Below are 21581 nucleotides of genomic sequence, written 5' to 3' on the forward strand. Positions count from 1 at the left end.
GCTTGTGCTTTAAGAATTGTGAAGCAATAGCACAGCTTTGATTTTGTCAGTTTTTTTTTGTTCTGCCGCCGATTTGAATGTATTACAAGGAAGTGGTAAGAATGCATAAACTTTGCGGCTCTTATGAAAAAAATTAAATAAAGAAACAAATTTTTTCATTGAAAGTACGGATAACATTACTCAAAACGAACAGAAATTATTGCGTATATGAGGGGGGTTGCCTTCTCAACACCTCGCTCTTCATGCTAAAGTTTCTTAGTACTTTTACGAAAGATTCTTATTGTTCTAATTAAACGACCCTTGTGTTTCAGTAGTCGTTCTTAAAGAATTGGGACAGAATTTAAACTTTAGCGTAAAGAGCAAGGTATTGAGGAGGGGGCAATCCCTCTCATATACATAATAATTTCTGTTCTTTAAATGATACCAGGATATCTGGCTACACCTCCACAGGAAATTCCCCCTCCCGACGGAATGTCCTGTAGAAAGTTCAATCCCGGTGAAAATTTACCCCGGGCAATTACCCTTAACATCTTAACTTCCCTCCCCATAGAAAATTTCCCCTGTGGAAAATCCTCCGCCTAGCGGAAAATTCGCCCGTCCACCCGAACAATGTATGCATGCTACCCAATAACAAATACTAAACGTAAACAATGGGCAAATTTTGTTACTTAAAGACCTTTCCCCAGGAAAGACCTTTTCCCCATTTAGAACTCCTGGTTCTGGAAAATAGCACACTTTTCCGTTTGTCATATTATCATCAATTTGGCTCCAGTTACAGCGGCGACAAGCCAAAAATTTATGATTCTTGAACTGAAATAGTCTACTAAGAGGACTAAGGGTAGTTGATGAGTTTGTTTCCGAGTTTTCTTCATCCATACTTCTAAAAAAAGCTTCCCAAAACTCGCAGGGTGACTGATGTTCGTCCTCAGCAAACCCATACACAGTCGACAGTAATGATCTTAGGTGGACTGTTGACTCAATCTTGTCAAGGGATGACACTGCTAGCCGTAAAATTTCAGCTGCAATCTTGCCTTGTGAATTCTGCAACATATCAAAAAGTATTCTGTGTAAGGTGAAAACGCACTGAACTGCAGAATTTGCATAGCATGAAACACAATCTCTGTTTTGGAAACCTTTTCTACCAGCAACAATACCCCTTTGATAGAGCTGCCTTTGGTTAGATCTTTTCTTGTTTCCTTCAGTGCCTTGGAGAACGTTATCACCTTTCGTCGGCACTATCTTATCGTTTGATTTTGATTCATTTTTTATAGACAATGTTGTTCGGCATTTCGTCTTATTTGGAAACGAATCTTCTATTGCTGCCTTTTTTTTTCCCTTTCTTATGTTCGACACTAGTCTTACTTTTCTTCCTTTTTGGAGAAACAGCTTCTATGCTACCTATTTCCATGACGTCATCGGTCAAATTAGTTGCTGGTGTTTGGGTGATTTTCAGTAATTGAAGATCTGGTCCTAAACTACTCCTATGACGATTATACTCTGAGATGGCTTCCATGTCAGCAATAATTTTACATGGATCAAATTCCACAAGATGCAGCCCTGCGCTAGTGGTAACTCTGGATAATGCAACATAAATCATCCCCGGTCCAAAGCAACGACTTCCTGCATCAACGATAGCACTTTCCAAGCTCAGGCCTTGAGACTTGTGAATAGTAATTGCAAATGCTAGTTGCAATGGAAACTGTTTTCTAGCATAATAAACCTCTTTGAGTGCTTCAAATCGAACTGTAGCACGGCGTATACTTTTCAATTGTTCTTGACCATCAAATTGTACCAAAACATTCACTATCTCACCAGATGGTATACTTTTTAACGTAACCCATAGATCCGTTTACTAAGCCTTTATCCATACCAATGTTTCTTTGAAGCATTACTCGGGCACCAATTGATTGTACCAATTTTTTTTAATGCACCAGCTGTTCGTTTGCTGTCATCTGCAAAGCTTGAAACACTTTTCGCTGCTTCTTCTTCAATTCTCTTATTTCTGACTACAGAAGAAAGACAATCAATGGCAGTCAGTGTAACAATTTCCGAACTCGTTTCCTTTAGCAGTGTGTTGTTTATTAGCCTACAGTCGTCGTTTATGGGCATCAAAATAACCGAAACTTTGCCTTCCTTACGCAAATGGCAATATAATTTGGTAATTTCTTCTGAGGTGGCTCGCGACATGCATTCAAACTTTCGTGTAGAAAGACGCTGGAGATGCTGTTCTTCACAATTGCCAAGCCTTATGTTTGCAAGAGTATCAGCATATGGCTTGTCCTTTTTTTGCCTCATGTTGATTGAAAGCTCTTCATACTCAAATTCATGCCATAGATTAAAGGGCCCATGGATCCAAGTCTATTTTTGATCCCTAGACGAGTAAGAGGAAGAAACGGCGGATTTGCCGACACGGGCCTCAACTGAAGAAAATCTCCAAAGAGAACAAGGTTGGCATTTCCCATTGGGAGATTATTAGATTTAATTTCCGTCAAGCGCAAATGAATTTACATCAGCAAAAGAGACGAAACCATGCTTATTTCATCTATAATGAACAGTCGAGTTCAGCCAAGTGTTTTTCGTAACGTCAGCAATTGTTCGGTGGATAACGATGCACACTTTGCAGTTGTCTGCAGGTCAACTGGTATACTTAAACATCGGTGAATGGTAACAACCTTTATACTATGAGCAGCAAGTCCAATTGGGGTCATAACAACTGGACAATCCTCCCTCGCAAACTCCTGACAAAAGAACTTTCTAAGTACGCTAATTACTCGTGACTTCCCAGTTCCCCCAAAGCCAGAAACTATCAGTCTGATGGGTTTGTCATTGCTGCCATTTTTTAGGTTGCAGATAGTTGAAAAAGGGCTCATTCGATTTGATATTCTATCGGCTAGTGCCTTTTTAATAGTTGAAAGGGCTTGGAGGGCAACAAACCCCCCTCTCACGCCCACCATTTCCCAAAACAAATCCAATCAAAATTTTGAGATAGCCATTTTGTTCAACGGAGTTGAAAGTTCTGGAAACTAGGTCATTGAGGATGAACCCCACAGCCCTCAGGGCGAGGGTTGTAAGTTATGCCCTGGGGGCATATTAGGTTTTTATAGAAAGCGTTGTCGTAAAAACTTCAAAAAGGGCTTATTCAATTAGAAAATGAAATGGCTAGTGCCCTTTTTAATAGTTGAAAGCTATTGGAGGGCAACTAACCCCCCTCTCACGCCCACCCCATGCTTTCTAAAAGCCAGAATATAATTTGCACTCTACTGAAAAAATATTTATTTTAAATGTTTTCACTTTTGTAACTTTAGGAAATCAAAAATTATTTAAGATTTTAAGGAATAAATATCAGCATACGTTTATTAAACTGACAATGCACATTTTTTTTTGTAAATTCATTTGTTTTTTTTTTTTTAGTAAAGTACAAATTATATTCTGGTTTTTAGAAAGCATAGGGTTTAAAACCCTACTCATATTAATTTCTGCTCGTTTTGAGTTTGACTCTTTTATTTATTTTAATTTCTGTTTGTTTTGGGTTTCATTTATTTATTGATACTGAATTGTGGTAGTTGTATGCTTGGTAGATTTTTTTATTCTATTTTTTTTTTCATTTTTGGTTTAATGGGGTTCTTTACTTTTTTTGAAAAACGTATTATGTGGGAAAAGTCTAATTAATTATTATAAATATTACTACTATTAATGAATAATAAAATCCAACTAAAGAGCGAATTAAAGATCTGTGCATAAAAAAAAAAAAATTCAACGAAAGTTAAGCGTGATATTAAAACTTTAAACCAACGAAAATTAACTCGTATAAGAAATTAAACTCGAAGCAGCCGAAGTTACCATGATGCAAAAGTCAAACATAAATTCACACATGTTTTTAAGGAACATAACAGTTGAACTGAACATGAATTACTAGGAATAAAAGTGGGGCAGTCGCTTTCTTACTCTCTTATTGTTTTTGGGTGTCTTCCAACGGAATTATGAGAGGGAGTTGGATTCCCAGTCTTAGTTATTGTAATTTTGCTAAACAACAGCTGGCAAAAACTGAAGCAGTTCACCCAGTTTACAGTAGAATGGAAATACTATTCTACGCTAAGGATATTTGAATGGGGTGACAATCCCATTCTTATTCGTGGTTAAGTTTGATATCTTCTGTCATGGTAATTTTGGTCGTTTTGGTACTTGGGAAGAGCTTTATCGCTCATTTGTTGAAAATAGTTTATCATAATCCAACTTGAAAAAGATCTACCATTTTCATCCCTAGATCTTTCTCAATCCTTTATCAAACATTTTTTTCGTTTCCAGCGTTTTAACCGTTTTGTTCTGTGAATATATTTTGTCTTTGTGAAAACAACTCAACTAAATGTTAGTGGTAGTTATAAGTTACTGCATCTGCATGATAAATTTTTATTGTCCAGCTGCTTTGAAATGTTACCTTTTAGGACATTCATAAATCATTGAAATGCTGGAAATTTGTTCTTTTTAAATGATTGTCACGAAGGAAAAACGGCAGCAATGTAGCCTAATAATGTCATCTTATATATAATGATACTCGCGAATGAGCATATTACTGAGAATTTCCTGTCCTTATTGTCGTTCTAGGCGCCAGTTCTTGGCCCTAACAGCTTGGCACCCAAGGTGCGTGCCCTAGGTGCGCCCTCAAATGCTGTCCAGCTCCTCTCTGTTCTTCATATATCGTGGACTGGGTATGTTTGAATATCTGTCTATAAACATAATACACGCTACTTTACCAGCATGTGCGCCCATAAGGAGAGCAGGGGGTGGTAACCCTCTCCCCCGCCTGCCATTTACATTTTATATTTTTAAAGGGAAAATTGTGTGAATAAAGTATATAAGAATATTCAAGGATAAAAAGTATTTTTCATACCCCCCCCCCTAAAATTCAGCTTATGGGTGCCCTTGTTTACCAGTGGCGTAATTTCGTCAAAATCCTGGGAGGGCAAAGTTTGGGCCAATTTTCCCAAACCAAGTGAAAATGACAGGGAAAAATGAAAAATGAGCCATATGGTACCATAAGGGTAAAGATATGCTATAGAAAACAGACCCGTTTCTCTGGATGCTTGAATTATGCAGGCTTATATTAGTTTTGACGGAATTTTTTGTAGAAACTAAATTTCAGTTGAGGCAGGGGGGCAAACTGAGGTCTGGAGGGGGCAGTTGCCCCCCTGCTCCATAGCAAATTACGTCCTTGTACTTTACTTCAATTACGACATTTAATTTTCATTAATCTTTTATTTATGTTTAGTCATTGGTACGGTTGACAACACAGTTCTTATCCCTTTTGCTTTGCCACAATTTGAATAAAAATTACATCTTGATTTCTTTATTGAAAACCGTAAAAATAATTTTAATACAATAGATTGCATTTCAAGAGTTTTCGGTTACAAAAATTGAATAATTGAATTTTTAAATACTTTTAGAAATGTATCGTGTTTTGCTATCATACTCAATTCGTCTTATAATTTAAATTTCAGGTTTCTGAAGCCAATGCTCCAATATGGAAGACTCGCAAAAACTGGATTTACAAGCGGATACAAGCCAAGTTCCTGCCGAAAGTGACATCCCCACTTCTGAAGGTACATCTAGAAACCAGATGCTAGAAACTATTGGCAGCGCAGAAGAAAAACAGAATGAAGTGAGCGTATCTCCTAAATCAGGAGAGGAAGGGCTGGAGAAGTCGCCTCAAGAAGGAATTGATGACTCTAAAAATAGCTTGGAACAGTCGGAAGCTGATGTGGCTCTAATAGACAATAATTATTCGTTTGAAAATGGCACATATGTGTATTCAACGCCCGATGGCCAAAAATATTCATGGCATCAATTAAGTAATACCTGGGAGCAAGTCTGCGAATCGTCTAAAAGTACAGAACCGACTATTGATTCCTCTGTCGGTTCTACAGAACCACCAAAAAAGAGGCGTAAATCAACTAATGAAAGTGAAAGTGAAGAAGAAGATGAAAAGACTCAAAATTCAAACGTTTCTAATTACACTGTAGAAAATGGCACTTATGTATTTACTAATGAAGTGGGAGAAAAACTTGCTTGGAATCAAAGTACAAATGCTTGGGAGGCAAGGCAAGAAGTTGCACCGAACTATGTTTTTGACGGTGATACTTACTTTTATAAAGATACTACAGGGAAATATCTAAGCTTCAATAATGTAGAAAATAAATGGGACGAGATATCAAGCGAAATATACCATGCTGCAGCTGAAATGCAGAAAAACATACCTCAACCAACGCCGACTGGAAATACACAGGTTCAGCCTGGTGAAACGGGATCATATGAATGGGACCCTGAAAAAGCAGCTTGGTTCCCCAAGGTTTGTTTGTTTCCAAATATATACTTATTATCAAAAAAGCTCTAAGAAATCCATGCATTACAGGAACCAGTGGTAACAGGCGCGTACGCAGTATTTCTTTCAGGGAGGTAGGGCGGGGTTGGGCATGACATCATAATATTCACGTCATCTAATAATATTACATAGTAATATTATTTTGGAAAACACAGAAGCTCAGATTTTTGGAAAGAAGCTCAAGATTTTTTTTTGGGGGGGGGGGGGGGGAGAGGAATGAAGACTCCACGTGCGCGTCGAACGGTCATCCGAACCAAAAGTATATATGGAGGGAGGATGGAGTCCATAGTAGGGTTTGATAAACCGGAAGGAGGTGCCTATAATAACAACCGAACTGTAAAACAAATTTATTCATTAGGCCCAAAGCTGAAGTCAGTATGATTCTTAAAGCTTTTGTTTTGGTTAGGAAAGACCTATATTATACATCGCTGGGGAGAGAGATCCGGTTCCCTTTGTCTATTCCATTTGGTGTGACACTTAACAGAACCAAATTAAAAAGATAACTGATTTTTTTAGGGATAAAAATCTTGTGTGCAAAGAAATCAGAAGTCAGGCCAGTAACATCAATTTTATTCGCTTAAGCTAACATTAAAAGAAAAACTAAATAAACATGTGTTAAAAAGTAATTATATTTTATATCTTTGTCTGCTCTCCTTTTGCGAACGATGGAGTACCATTGGCACAAAAAGGGGATAAGAGCTGGAATGACTTAGATTTGACTCTTGAATATTTACTTGAGAAAAGTAAGCCATAGTAGTATTAGGCGAAAAAGGGAGACATAGTGAAATTGATAGAAGAGTTAGAGAATAGAGAATTGAAGATTTTAAATGAGTTTGTGTTATTTAGGTTGTAATATTTCAACGAATGATAGGTAGGCTGATCTTATGGTGTATAGAGCAGAGTCATAGGTAGGTTTTCAATGCCCGGGGGAATGTCAGTTTTGTGTACCTACCGCTTCAATAAACGCAAAAAGAATGTTTTAAAATCCATATATCTAAATGACGCCCCAACAGATATTGTGCCTAAGGACAAGTGTACCCCCTTAGTTCTCCCTCATATACGCCACCGGTGTAGAGGCCTCAAGGGGCTTGAAATATGTTAAAAAGTAGATTGAGAAATTTAGGTCTAAGCAGTATTAAGTTAACCAGGAGGGGCTTTCATCTATATGGTTAACGCGAAATGGTAGAAAATACCACTTTGCTATTGCGCGGTCACTTTAATGCTTAGATAGTGCTCGAAATATTGTGATTTTTGTTAAAATGAGTCACCTCCCAATATTCTACGGCCACTGGGTCGATACGATCATCACTGGGAAAAAAGGAGACATCAGTTCTAAATATGACAAAAATTATTTTCTTTGTTTTTCAAGGTTGAGGCCTGAAAGTCTCCGGTTCTCGACAATGGCGATTCCAATGGTGTATTTTTCTTTTGGATTTGCCAAATTTTGAGGGCTTTCGAGTTGTTTTTGAAATCTTTCCGCTAAAAGAGAAATTTTTAACACTAGGCAGGTTTTTTTTCATATCTGTTGAGATGATGAGTTTAGGTCTTTGCTAGGTTTCATCTATTGCTACAGATGAGTAACCATGAGTAATGAGTAACCATGAACAAATACAACCATGAGTAACCAATGGTTGCCTACCCTATTATCTACCCCTACATTGTAAGTGCATTAAAAGTTTGGACTAAGTTACATTAGTTACCCACAGAGACCAAACTAGCATCTACAACAATTCTACCCATTAGATCAAGCACTCCCTTCTAGATATTCCGTCTTCTTATTACATTTGCATATGTCTGCTTATCCAGAGCGTTCCAAGTTCCAAATTGCTAAATCTATAGCCAAAATTAAAATCAATAAAAACCACAATTGAAAAGTGTTGAGAACTAATAGAGAAAAATAACCCGAAATTCAAGATTTCGCGTGAATACTGGGTCGGATTGGAGACTAGGGGGTCCTGTACCATTTGTTTTTGGAAATGATGGTCCAAAATAGTGAAAATGCTGCTTTGCATTAAAGAGATAACCGTGAGAATGGTAGACCACGTTTGCCACCCATGCATCAAATGCTAAATTCCATAGGGTAGGAGTGAAACCGTTTGCTTTCGAAAGAGTAGCGGAAGTTAAAAAAGATGAGTCTGTCGGGATGGATTTATTTCAAATTAAAGGAAAAACACTTAGATTCCCATGATAGCAATTCGCTATTAAAAAACCGCACAATTATTTAAACTCCGTCGGTTTTTCTCGTCAAATCCAACGATCTACTATCCAATAACAATCAAACGTCAAAAACTGTCAAACACTGTTTAAAGCGCTCTTGCTAGATGACAAATTAGTTGTGTGAATGGCTAAATGCTTCTTATGGTAAAACAATACAAGAGCCAATTCTTCTAGAAGTATTATGTATGAACGAAAACGGGCATTGTATTAATTATTGATGAAATAAAATCAGTCAGTAAAAATGACTAGAAAGTCCGTAAGATGTATCCACCCCCCTAACATTTGAGCCACTGAAGCCCCTGTTAGGAAGTCAAATTTTCTAGAATGGTTAGGAATGAAAAATGGGTTTTAGCCGCTGCGTTGTAGACTTAGATTTAACGTTTGAGGATTCTTGACTATATTAATGTATTTTCTCTTGAAAGGTTGACTCCTTGTTAAAGTTCACAAAATTGTCTTTTTTAGTCATTACAAACATATAGAAAACGAACGTTCAACGTCGAGGATTACGTTAATAGCCCCTTCATTTGCTAAGTGCAACATATTATTGTGAAATATTGCCATTAAAAATTTATCTTATAATTTTATTTGATATGGTGTGTATCCAGGGGGAGGAGTGTTTGGGCCCAGGGTGCTGACGTTGTCGCTCTTGCAGTTTTTATGGTTGCAGCAATAGCCACTAACATAAAAAGAGCGAACCAAAGAGCATAGTAACTGAAAGTTTAAAAACGCTTTTTGGAAAGACAGAGAGTCTTTTAGAAAGACCTTTGCAAATGCCTTTCTAAGAGGCTTATCCTGTAGGCTTTTTCCAAGAGAGAAGCCTGTTAGTCTTGGCAGAGAGGTACCGCAAGGCACCTCTGGAACCTTAGGTTACCACAAGATCGCAGAATGATGTTTAGTGGCTCATTTAAAAGCTACTGTTCATACCTGCATTCATCTTATAAAGTTATTTTAATAACTCTATCGCAGTGCCATATAATACTGGAAATGGCCTTTTTAGTGCAATTTTGGATATGAAAGGCTAGAAAGCATGACAAGGGTACCACGGTAATCTCTATGGTTGAAAATCCTTAACCAGAAGTTTGCAATACACCCCTCTTGTATCCTCTTCCTCCAAGCCCCCTTAGCAAGTGAAAACTAAAAAGCGCATTTAAATAAACGCCGAATAAAAAATGTCATGTATTCATTTTTTTTTTCTGAAAATAATTGATTTTTTTTATGTACAAAGATAGTGGTGACAAAATACCCTGGGGCTCTTTATCCATGTGACAAACTTAAACCTATCTTATGGGAAAGTTGAAAGGAGATAGGACATAAAACCTGTATTTAATGCCATATTTTAACAAAAACTTGTGTCGACTTCTTCAGTTTCATCTGCTAAGTTACACAAACATCTTTTTGTAAGGTGTATTATGTATTAAATAAAAAAACATGTTTTTTTCAACTGAAAGTAAGGAGCAACATTGAAACTTATAACGAACAAAAATTATTCCATATATGAGGGGCTACCCATTTTTTAACCATTGCTCTCTACGCTAAAGTTTTACTTCTTTCTCAATTTTTTTTTTTAGAGCGAACACTGAAACACAATTCCCGTTAAATTTGAATAAGAAGCTTTTTTAAAGTACTAAAATACTTCAGCGCAACGAGCAGGGTTTGAACAGGGCTCAGCCCTCCTTATCTGTGTAATAATTTATGTTCATTTTACGTTCCAATGTTGCTCCTTACTTTCAGTTGAAAAAGCTAGTTTTTTTATTTAGGTCTGATCTTTTTCGAATCATGCCGGGAAATCCGCCCCTCCTTTCCGTGTTAAATATCCCCGGAAAATCCTTCCCCCACGAAAAATTCCTGCCCTAGAAAATTCCTCAATATAAAATGCTTCACGAGTAAAATCCTAACCAAAAAATTCCTGCCCGGACAATTTACTCTTTGCTAAAAATTCTCTCAAGAAAATTTCCTCCGGATAATTCCCCTTAAAAAAGTCTCCTTACTTTCATTGAAAAAAAATGTTGTTTTTTTAAAATTTAATTTCTGATAGTTAAATTTCTAATTGATAAAGTAAATAGTTAATTGCTGATAGCCCAATCGTGCAACAAATCCCCCCCCCCCTCTCCGTGGAAAATTTTCCTGGAGAATCTCTCCCTCCAAAAAGTTTATGCATGTTTCCCAATAACAAATACTGTATTTAAATAATGAGCAAATTTTATTACAAGGCTCCCCCCCCCTGTACAAAATTTTCCCTAGAAAATTCTCACCGGAAACTTTCCTCCCCCACGGAAAATTCCCCCCTGGGAGATCAATACCGCCGAGATTCCTCCTCCTCCAGCAAAGTTTCCATTTATTTCCCAGTAACAAATGCTGTGTGTGAGCAACGGGCAATTTGCATAACTTAAAACCCTTTTCCCAGGGGCTGCGGGGGTCACTTCATCACCCGAGGCGTAATTATTAAACCTTTCAAAGGTTTAATAACTGAACCAAATGTCTCTCTCAAAATTTTGATCGGATGCCATTGGGGAAAGGGGGCATGGGAGGGTGATTAGTTGCCCTCCAATGTTTTTGGTCACTTTAAAAGAGCACTAGAACTGTTAATCTCCGTCTGAATGAGCCTTGTCCTAATTTTCTATTACCATTAGTTCGATACGATTACCCCTGGAAAAAGGATTAAAAAAAACCAAATAAACACGCATCCGTTATCCTTCTTCTTTCAAAACTTACAAAATTCCTCATTTATGTAGATAGGAGCTTGAAGCCTCTACAAATGGGTTATGTGATGTGCTGAGTCTGGTGGTATGATTTTCTCTCCAGACAGTTCCATCCTTGCTGAAAATCTCCCCTCCTCGTAAAATTTCTTGCCTACGATTCAGTCTGAAAAATTTCCCTTAGCATACTTTCATTTGAAAAAGACTTTATTTTTTAATCGGTTTCTCGATCACTCTGGAAATGCCCCCTTCCGTGGAAATTTCTTCCCGAGAATCAAAACACACGGGAAATAGCCCCGGGATCCGGGACATCTCCGCATGCAAAATCGAGTTGGCAAAGAGAATGTAAGATAATTAAAAATAATTTTCGCATAGGAATTCTGTCAAATCCGCCCAGTGGAAAATTTCCCCTGGAAACCCCCCCCCTCCGCAGAAATTTCGCTCCCAAAGGAATATTTTCCCTAGGAAAATCCACCCCAAGCACAGAATCTCCCCCCCCCACCCGAATAATGTCTGTATACTTCCCAATAACAAATATTATACGTAAACAACGGTCAAATGTCATAACTTACAGGCCTCTCCCCACGGACTGTGGGGGGTTATTTTACCCTCTAAGGACATAATTATTTGATTTTTCAACCATATTGAACAAAATGGCTATCTCGAAATTTTGATCAGATAACATTGGGGAAAAAATGTTCGTGGGAGGGGGGCCGGTGGTCCTGCAATCATTTTGGTCACTTTAAAAAGACACTAGAACCTTTAATTTCCGGTCGAATGCACCCTCTCCCGATCTTCCCGTACCATTATTTTGATACGATCACCCCTGGGAAAAACAAACAAACAAAAATAATAAAGACGCATCCGTGATCTTTCTTCTGGCAAAAATAGCAAAATTCCACATTTTTGTATATTGGAGCTTGAAACTTCTGCAATTGGGTACTTGGCGCGCTGACTCGGGTGATGTGATTTTCATTAAGATTCCTTGAATTTTAGGGGGTGTTTCTCCCCTCTTTAAAAAACCAGCCAAATTTTCTCAGGCTCGTAACTTTTGATAGGTAACACTAGACATGATGAATTTTATACATTTGAATCAGAAAAAAGCTGATTCTTTTGATGTATCTTTTGATATCAAAATTCTGTTTTTTAGAGTTTCGGTTACTATTGAGCCAAGTCGCTCCTTGCTTACTGTCCGTTACCACGAACTGTTTGATATGAGTGGGAAAAGAACTTTCGTAGCTAAGTTGGGTTCATGCAGCTTGGTGCTGCATTGAGTTGTTATAGTAGTAATAATAGCAGGTTTTATGTTTGTTTAAAGCGCTAGCTATTATAATCCTACAAATGTTTGAACATATCACGAATCAGTATGTTTGGAGCTAGTTATAAAGACATATCTTGTGTAATCTTGAAAGTAATAATTTTGTTCGTTCTAAGTTTCAACTTCAGAGTTTTTTAGTGTGAGAAAAACTTCATTTCAAGAACAAAGAATGTCTCACGGTCTCTTGTAGTTTTCGTATACTTCGTGTGTTTTGACTAGTATCTTGCTTTAACTTCAATTAGTTTTTGATTGAACAATTATTGCTTTATTTTTTTGTTTCTATTTTTACATTTTAGTTTTATATTTTTTTATCCTTTTTGGTTTTCCAGCTTTTTGTGGGGTGGGGGGGGGGCTTCGACCAATTTGTGGTCTGAAAAATGTGTTGTCAGGGTTCCACTGGATTAATGAGATTAATTTTTGTTTCTGAAAAATGTGTTGTCAAATGGTGTTCTACTGGATTAAAGAGGTTAATATTTTTAGATAGATGAGGATTTCATGGCCAGATACCAGATGAGCTATGGTGTCACTGATGAAAGTCAACCCGTTGCAGAGAAGCAGGTAAAATTGAAAGATGAAGCTTTGGAGCCTGAACAGAAGCCAACTCAGGAAAAGAAAGCACCCAAGCCACCATGTAAGAAAGGTTCTATTTAACATTCTGCGTCATTACAATTATTTTTGGAGTGGTCGTAATTAGTTGCTATGAACCAAATTACAAATTTTAAGTGGTCATCCTTTACATTTTTGAATCTTCGACCGAGTTTTTTTTTTATCCCAGTAATGGAAAAAATGAGATTTTTTAACAAAAAACTAAAACAAAGAAAGACTGGAAAATAGACTATCAATTGAAATAAGATAAACTATATTAAGTTTATTTAGTGGTTCATGTGTAAGTTCTTAATTTGAACAAACAAAAAAACTTACATTTTTGTTGGAACAGTTCTACGACCTAAAATTGAAATATATTATCTTAAATAGTAGAAAAATCTGAATTCATAATGTTAAAAAGTGATTTTTGTGTCATAACACATCTGTCACTATATATTTGTGAAGTGTGTCTGTTTCTCTGTGTTTGAACTGAAAGAAGAGTCAAATTGTTTATGCTAGCAACGTGAAATTTTGTATAGTTAATCTTAGAAATTATTCAACAGTATTCCAATTCTGCTCTTTGGAAGTTAAAAATAGAAAAAACTTTAAGTACATCATTCACGAATGGTCGATATATACCACCTTGTATAAATTAAATCCATACAAGAGGTTTATCAATCTGTATGAATGGGGAGTCGTAAGTAGGATGGTTGGGTCATTGCCTCCCTCTAAAATGCTTTCAATAAAGCAACATCCAAAATTTTGTGTCAGGAGTGGAGGGGGAAGGGGCTGAGGGATTTGAAAAAAAAACTTGTCTTTATCTAATGAAAATAAAGGGTGACCTCAAACTTTACAGCAGCACAGAAACGTGCCTGCATATGAAACTTTTCTGCTATACCTCTGAGCCACTCGCCTACCATGGTTAAGTATGATCAGGATGTTATTGAAAGCATTTTAGACTACAATAATCGTAACAATTATATAATTGAAAGTGTTTTTATTCACCAGTGTGAAATTTGCACTTTACTGAAAAAATATAAATGTTTTTACTTTTATAACTTTAATAAATCAAATGGTATTAACATTTTGATTACTAAATATCAGTAAATGTATATTAAACTGACAATGCACATTCATTTGTATTTTTTATGTAAAGTGCAAATTTTGTTCCGGCCTTGGGAAGGCATAGGGGTTTTATGCCCTACTCATGTTAATGTCTGCTCGTTTTGAGTTTGACTCGGATATTTATTGTAATTTCTGTTCGTTTTGGGTTTCATTTATTTATCGATGCTGATTTGTGGTAGTTTCGAGCTTGGTAGATTATTTGATTGTATTTTGGCTCATTTTTTGCTTGGTAGATTATTTGATTTTATTTTTGCTCATTTTTTGTTTAATGGAGTTCTTTACTTTTCTTTGAAAAAATTATTTTGTTGAAAAGGTTTTTTTAATTAATTTCTGTTCGTTTGCTATTGACATATTCTTTTCAGGGAAAAATAAAATAATACTTTGAGTCTTTTTGTTTTTTAAGACTTTGTATTTCGGTCTGCTATTTGTATGCTGGAGAAAAATTTTCAGCAATTTTAACAAAATACAACCTTTTAAAAATCTGGACACAAAGAGTACTGTTTAACTTCGTTTCATACCTCCTCTAGTTGACCTGAAATGGAAAACTTGATACCATTTGCAAAAAAATCTGTTTACTGTCATTGATAGCTTGGATACACTTACACTATTTTGATTTGGTTAAATTTTAAGAGCAGAAGTAGCCTTGAAAGTTTGAAAATAATACCCTCAGTCGTTCTTGATATACTGCTGATATGCCTTATTGGTAATTAGCATTATCACAGTGAATTTTGATTTAATCTTAAGCCAACTTTTATTTTTTATAAATCAGATGAAAAGAGGAGGTGGGTACTGGAAGGGGAATAAATTGCCGTCCAGTCTCTTTCAACTATTGAAAAGGGCATCATCCCTTTCTATTTCCAATCGAATGAGCCTTTTTTGAAGTTCCCAAGAAAACTCCTTCGATACAAAGTGCCCTGGTCTAAACAACAACAACAACAAAAAATATTACTGATCACTTTCGAGTATTAAAAAGGGCATTAGCCCTTTGAATTTCAAATCGAATGAGCCCTTTTCTGAAGTTTCTACGACAACGCCTTCTATAAAACTTTTTATGCCCCCACGGCATAACTTAAAAACCTTGCCCTTAGGGCTGTGGCAGAGTATCCTCCTCAAAAACATATTTTCTATCACTAAATCAACTACACTGAACAAAATGGCTATCTCAAAATTTTTATTGGATGTTTGGGGGAATGATGGGCGCGGGGGGGGGCTAGTTGCCCTCCAATTACTTTCGCCTATTAAAAAGGGCACTAGCCCTTTGAATTTCCAATCGAATTAGCCTTTTTTGAATTTTCTACGACAACGACTTCTATAAAAACCTTATATGCCCCCACGGCAAAACTTAAAACCCATGCCCTGAGGGTTGTGGGGGAGTGTCCTTCTCAAAAACATATTTTTTATCTGGAAATCAACTAGCCTACGCTAAACAAAATGGCTATCTCAAAAATTTGATTGGATGTTTGGGGGAATGATGGACGCGGGGGAAGGCTAGTTTCCCTCCAATCACTTTCGACTATTAAAAACGGCACTAGCCCTTTGAATTTCCAATCAAATGAGCCCCTTTTGAAGTTTCTATGGGAACGCCTTCTATAAAAACTTTATATACCCCAGGGCATAACCTAAAACCCTTACCTTGAGAGTTGTTAAGGAATGTCCTCCTCAATAACATATTTTCTATCTGGAAATCAACTACGCTGAACAAAATGGCTACCTCTAATTTTTGATTGGATGTGTTTGGGGGAATGATGGGCGTGGGGCAGGGCAAGTTCCCCTCCAATCACTTTCGACTATTAAGAAGGGAACTAGCCCTTTGAATTTCCAATCAAATGAGCCTGTTTTGAAGTTTCTACGACAACGCCTTCTTATAAAAACCTTATATGCCCCCAGGGCATAACTTAAAACCCTTGCCCTGACGGTTGTGGGGGAGTGTCCTCCTAAAAAACATATTTTCTATCTGGAAATCAACTAGCCTACGCTGAACAAAATGGCTATTTCAAAATTCTGATTGGATGTGTTTGCGGGAATGATCTGCGTGGTGGGCTAGTTGCCCTCCAATCACTTTCAACTATTAAAAAGGGCGCTAGCCCTTTGAATTTCCAATTGAATGAGCCTGTTTGGAAGTTTCTACGACAACGCCTCCTATAAAAACCTTAAATGCCCCAAGGGCTTAACTTAAAACCCTTACCCTGAGGGTTGTGGGGGAGTGTCCTCCTCAAAAACATATTTTCTATCTGGAAATCAACTACGCTGAACAAAATGGCTCTCTCACAATTTTGCTTGGATGTGTTTGGGTTAATGATGGGAGTGGGGGGTTCTAGTTGCCCTCCAATCACTTTCGACTATTAAAAAGGGCACTAGCCATTTGAATTTCCAAGCGAATGAGTCTGTTTTGAAGTTTCTACGACAACGCCTTCTATTAAAAACCTTATATGGCCCCAGGGCATAACTTAAAACCCTTGCCCGAGGGTTGTGGGGGAGTGTCCTTATCAAAAAGATATTTTTTATCTGTAAATCAGGTACGCTGACAAAATGCCTGTCTCAAAATTTTTAATGGATGTTTTTGGGGGAAAAATGGGCTTGGGGGGGGTGGCTAGTTGACCTCCAATCACTTTCGGCTATTAGAAAGGGCACTAGCCCTTTGAATTTACAATCGAATGAGCCTGTTTTGAAGTTTCTACGACAAAACCTTCAATAAAAACCTTATATGCTCCCAGGGCATAAATTAAAACCCTTGCCCCGAGGGGGTTGTGGGGGAGTGTCCTGCTCAAAAAGATATTTTCTATCTGGAAATAAGCTACGCTGACAAAATGCCTATCTCAAAATTTTGATTGGATGTGTTTGGGGGAATGATGGGCGTGGGGGGGGGCTAGCTGCCCTCCAATCACTTTCGCCTGTTAAAAAGGGTACTAGCCCTTTGAATTTCCAATCAAATGAGCCCCTTTTGAAGTTTCTATGACAACGCCTTCTGTAAAAACTTTATATACCCCAGGTCATAACTTAAAACCCTTGCCCTGAGGGTTGTGGGGGAGTGTCCTCCTCAAAAACATATTTTCTATGTGAAAATCAACTACGCTGAACAAAATGGCTATCTCAAAATTTTGATTGGATGTGTTTGGGGGAATGATGGGCGTGGGGGAGGGGCAAGTTCCCCTCAATCACTTTCGACTATTAAGAAGGGAACTAGCCCTTTGAATTTCCAATCGAATGATCCTATTTTGAAGTTTCTACGACAACGCCTTCTTATAAAAACCTTATATGCCCCCAGGACATAACTTAAAACCCTTGCCCTGAAGGTTGTGGGGGAGTGTCCTCCTAAAAAACATATTTTCTATCTGGATATCAACTAGCCTACGCTGAATAAAATGGCTATTTCAAAATTCTGATTGGATGTGTTTGCGGTAATGATGGGCGTGGGGGGCTAGTTGCCCTCCAATCACTTTCAACTATTAAAAAGGGCGCTAGCCCTCTGAATTCCAAATCGAATGAGCCTGTTTTGAGGCTTCTACGACAACGCCTTCTATAAAAACCTTATATGCCCCCAGGGCTTAACATAAAAACCTTACCGTGAGGGTTGTGGGGGAGTGTCCTCCGCAAAAACACATTTTCTATCTGGAAATCAACTACGCTGAACAAAATGACTATCTCACAATTTTGATTGGATGTGTTTGGGTTAATGACGGGAGGGGGGGGTCTAGTTGCCCTCCAATCACTTTCGACTATTAAAAAGGGCACTAGCCCTTTGAATTTCCAATCGAGTGTGCCTGTTTTGAAGTTTCTACGACAACGCCTTCTATAAAAACCTTATATGCCCCCAGGGCTTAACTTAAAACCCTTACCCTGAGGGTTGTGGGGGAGTGTCCTCCTCAAAAACACATTTTCTATCTGGAAATCAACTACGCTGAACAAAATGGCTCTCTCACAATTTTGATTGGATGTGTTTGGGGGAATGATCGACGTGGGGGGGGGGGCTATCTGTCCTCCAATCACTTTTGACTATTAAAAAGGACACTAACCAGACCAATTTCCAACCGAATGAGCTCTTTTTTAGCCTTCTACGACAACACCTTTTTTACGAAGTGGCCGGGTATGGAGAAAAAAAAACACATTGTGCCCACATCGTTCTTTACTTAGGCAGCGCTAGCGCGCTGCTGCTAGCGCTGCCTATGATCATTGTGTGTGATATTTTATGAGCATTGTGTTAAACAATTTAAACTTTTAATCATATTGTTCATGCATTAGAATGTTCAGTCTTGAGCTATAAAAACTCAAACTTTAGTGCTGTGAGCGTTTATGATAGCGTTAAAGGAGGTAGTATCCTTTTAAGAGTTTATATGGCACATTTACGTTCATTTAGAAATTGTATTGAAGGAAATGGTTTCTTTTATTTGCTCTACCACCATACCTATGCTCATGGTGAGTAGTCACCATGGTGAGTAGTCGCTCATGGGAGTAGTCCCTAAAATAAATAGGGAAATCCTGCATTTGTACGGATATTATATTTTTATTGGCGAAGGGATAAACTGAAAAAAAAAACACACAAAAGCAAGTGAATCGTATGAATTATAATTGGCATTATCGGGAAAATCTGTCAACATGTATGTAGAGAAAAAAAGTGAGCGAGAGCCTTTTTCTCTACATGCCTGTGTAGCTGTACCATTTTGACACTTCTGTACCGATAACAGATAACGATAAGCAATGGATAATATTTTATTTTTAGTTTCGACTCTGAAATCCCTAAAACTGCATGTAGTTTAAGAAGCTATTCAAATTCGTCTTTATCTTCTTTTTTTTTTTTTTTTTTTTTTTTTGTCGCTTTTTTCTCAATAAAAGTTTGTTCTTCAGAAGGATTTGAGATAATATAAATTTTAAGATAATATAATCTTCGGTGGCCAGTCCAGCATTCCAACACTTTCTGTAAGTTTTGCACTGAAATTATGTTTATATCAAAATGATATCTATTCAAAATTTAGATTCAATAGCTAATGGTTTCCAGCTGATCGCAACGTTGTGGGCTGCTAGATTTCCCCATGTATTTCATTGTTATTTCATTCACGACTTTCTTCCGTCTGAAAAGAAGTTAAAAAGTGACGAAGCCTTGTAAGCAGTGGAGCGGACCCGGTTGAATAAACGTATCTTTTTGATGTTTAATAATAACTATTTAAATCAACAAATGGCGAATAACACCGTGAAAACTAGTTTGACTATCTGTTAAAATATGCTTTGTAATTTGGCATTATAAAAGATAAATAGCATTGGATCTCATTTGGATATTGTGATAAGCATTTATAGAAAACTTCACAGTCATTTCAGTCAAAAGAAATAAGGATGAGATGCTAGCAAGATGTTTTTGTGATCAATTTCAGGTTCGACTTGAAGGCCAGTAGGTTTCCTAATTGGTAAGGATTGACGGCTGTACTTCGCTGTCAGCAACTTATGTTCAATGCACAAAAAATACTAGACACATGTAAATCAACAATTATTAAATTAATATATTTTTGAGATAAAAGGGTTCCGGCCAGAAAGTTTTGAGTTTTAAAATTTTACTAAAAGTGTTTGTTAAGGAAGTACAAACTGTCTTAAAATAACGTTAAAACTTTTCTTTAGTTGAAAGCTGTAATTGATGCTGTCCAAATTTCATTGGCTGTTGAGAAAAATTTTGGTGGGGAAGGGGGAATACAGACTCATTATTCCTACCAGAATTTGTTCTCACATTTTTTTTTTCTCCTCAAATCATAATGTTTTATAAAAAAAATTGTCTGGTTTCTATTTTCCGAATTTGGCCGATTGCCCAAAGTGTATTCATGCCTACGTCTCTGTTATTGAAGAATTTTGAGATAGCCATTTCTCTCAAAACGATCTGAAGATCCAAAAATGTGCATTTTGGGGGATTGGTGGGTCAGCCAATGCAACCTCAAGGGCAAGGACCTTGAATTATAATCTTGGCCCGTTTTCACACCTACACTATGGTAGAAAATAATGCATCTTGTTAAAGTGGAAATCATGCAAAGTATTTAAATCTGTATGATTGGAGGTACATATTGGACCTGGGACCCATCGATCCCCATCCCTTCACCGCTAACTTTTTAGTTGACAAGAAAACATTTTGCACCTTGTTTTAATTGGAATCATGTAATGGTTCAAAATCTCAGTGGGAAAGAGAGGCAGGTCTAAGCTGTAGACAGCTTCTCTGCAAAACCGAGTCAAGTCATGAATCACTACAAAAACATGCTTAGTCCAAGCTATGGAGTCCCGGCAACGTGGTGCCAAAAGCGTATAAGTCCTGAAGCTAATTTCACGATGCTTACAGACTAGTTGTAAATATGAGCGGAGTCTTGAGTTAGTGCTAAAATTAGCTTTTTTCCTGACTTTGGCACGAATCTAAGCTAAGTTTAAGCTACAGAAGTTAGGGGACGTGCTGAAAAAACGGGATAAGTCTTAAATCAGTGCTAAAACGAGATTAGTCCTACTCTTGTGCTAAAAAATGAGTAATGAACATGCAACAGTTGACAATGCTTTAAAAGCGTGCAACGCTCTACGAGGACTACATTAAGGCTCTGATGTTGCCAGCTCTGGCATGCAAGAGGGTATAGAGCGATGTGATCATGGCACTAAAACTGCTTGACTCCGATAATACGAGTCTTATCTTTCCCAGTGGTCTGCTAAGGTATCAAGGAATCTCGTCATTCCAAGGGATACAAGGGATCGCAGGCAAGAGGTGAACCTTTCTTGGTGTTGAAGGATAGGGGGACGAAACTTTTGTCTGTCCGTGCTGTTCTCCTCTGGAACATTTTTAATACCGACCGATCAGTGAGAAATCTTCAATTCCTTCAACACGGGCGTGGAAAAGTGTTGGGAAAAAGCTAAATGGAGGAGGCTGAACTGGGATACTATTCAAACTTAATGGAGCTACCTCACTAGTGAGACGTCTACAGAAACTCTACTATCATCGCACTCCTAGCAACATAAAAAGTCCAGTGATTGCCCTGCTGCCAATATTTCGTCAGCATATTTTGTGAGACATTGTTATCATCATCAAATAATATTAAAGAATAAAAAAAAAACAAAAAAAAACAGTTATCATATGAAGTTAGTGGTGCCTGCTTAATCCTGAAGTACATTGAGCATGAGTCTGCAATCGAAGAATTAGCAAACAAGCTTCAGAAGCGAAAATGTCACTAGTTTCTAATTTTCACACCATTTGTCATAACGTTCAAAACATTCTGCTGCTACTACTACCAACCTATCCGCTGTAACATCAAGTCGC

At 37.4% G+C, this 21581-nt stretch overlaps 1 protein-coding gene and 1 pseudogene across 3 annotated transcripts in view; one reads left to right on the forward strand and one right to left on the reverse strand.

Moving 5' to 3' along the window:
- barc (RRM1_TatSF1_like and RRM2_TatSF1_like domain-containing protein barc) overlaps positions 1-21581 on the forward strand; it is a 178427-nt gene that overhangs the window by 112169 nt on the left and 44677 nt on the right. For all 3 annotated transcript variants that reach the window (XM_089102330.1, XM_089102321.1, XM_089102326.1), the window contains 2 exons: positions 5496-6343; positions 13088-13238. In XM_089102330.1, the coding sequence (XP_088958456.1) occupies positions 5519-6343; positions 13088-13238 (976 nt within the window). In that variant the 5' untranslated portion in view covers positions 5496-5518. The remainder of the gene's footprint in view (positions 1-5495; positions 6344-13087; positions 13239-21581) is intronic.
- LOC148955454 (uncharacterized) lies at positions 532-1792 on the reverse strand (annotated as a pseudogene).

This window comes from Artemia sp. Qi Xiang Cuo, chromosome 2 (genome assembly GCF_049724085.1).
Source record: "Artemia sp. Qi Xiang Cuo chromosome 2, ASM4972408v1, whole genome shotgun sequence".
In the NCBI taxonomy this organism is placed as follows: Eukaryota; Metazoa; Arthropoda; class Branchiopoda; order Anostraca; family Artemiidae; genus Artemia; species Artemia sp. Qi Xiang Cuo.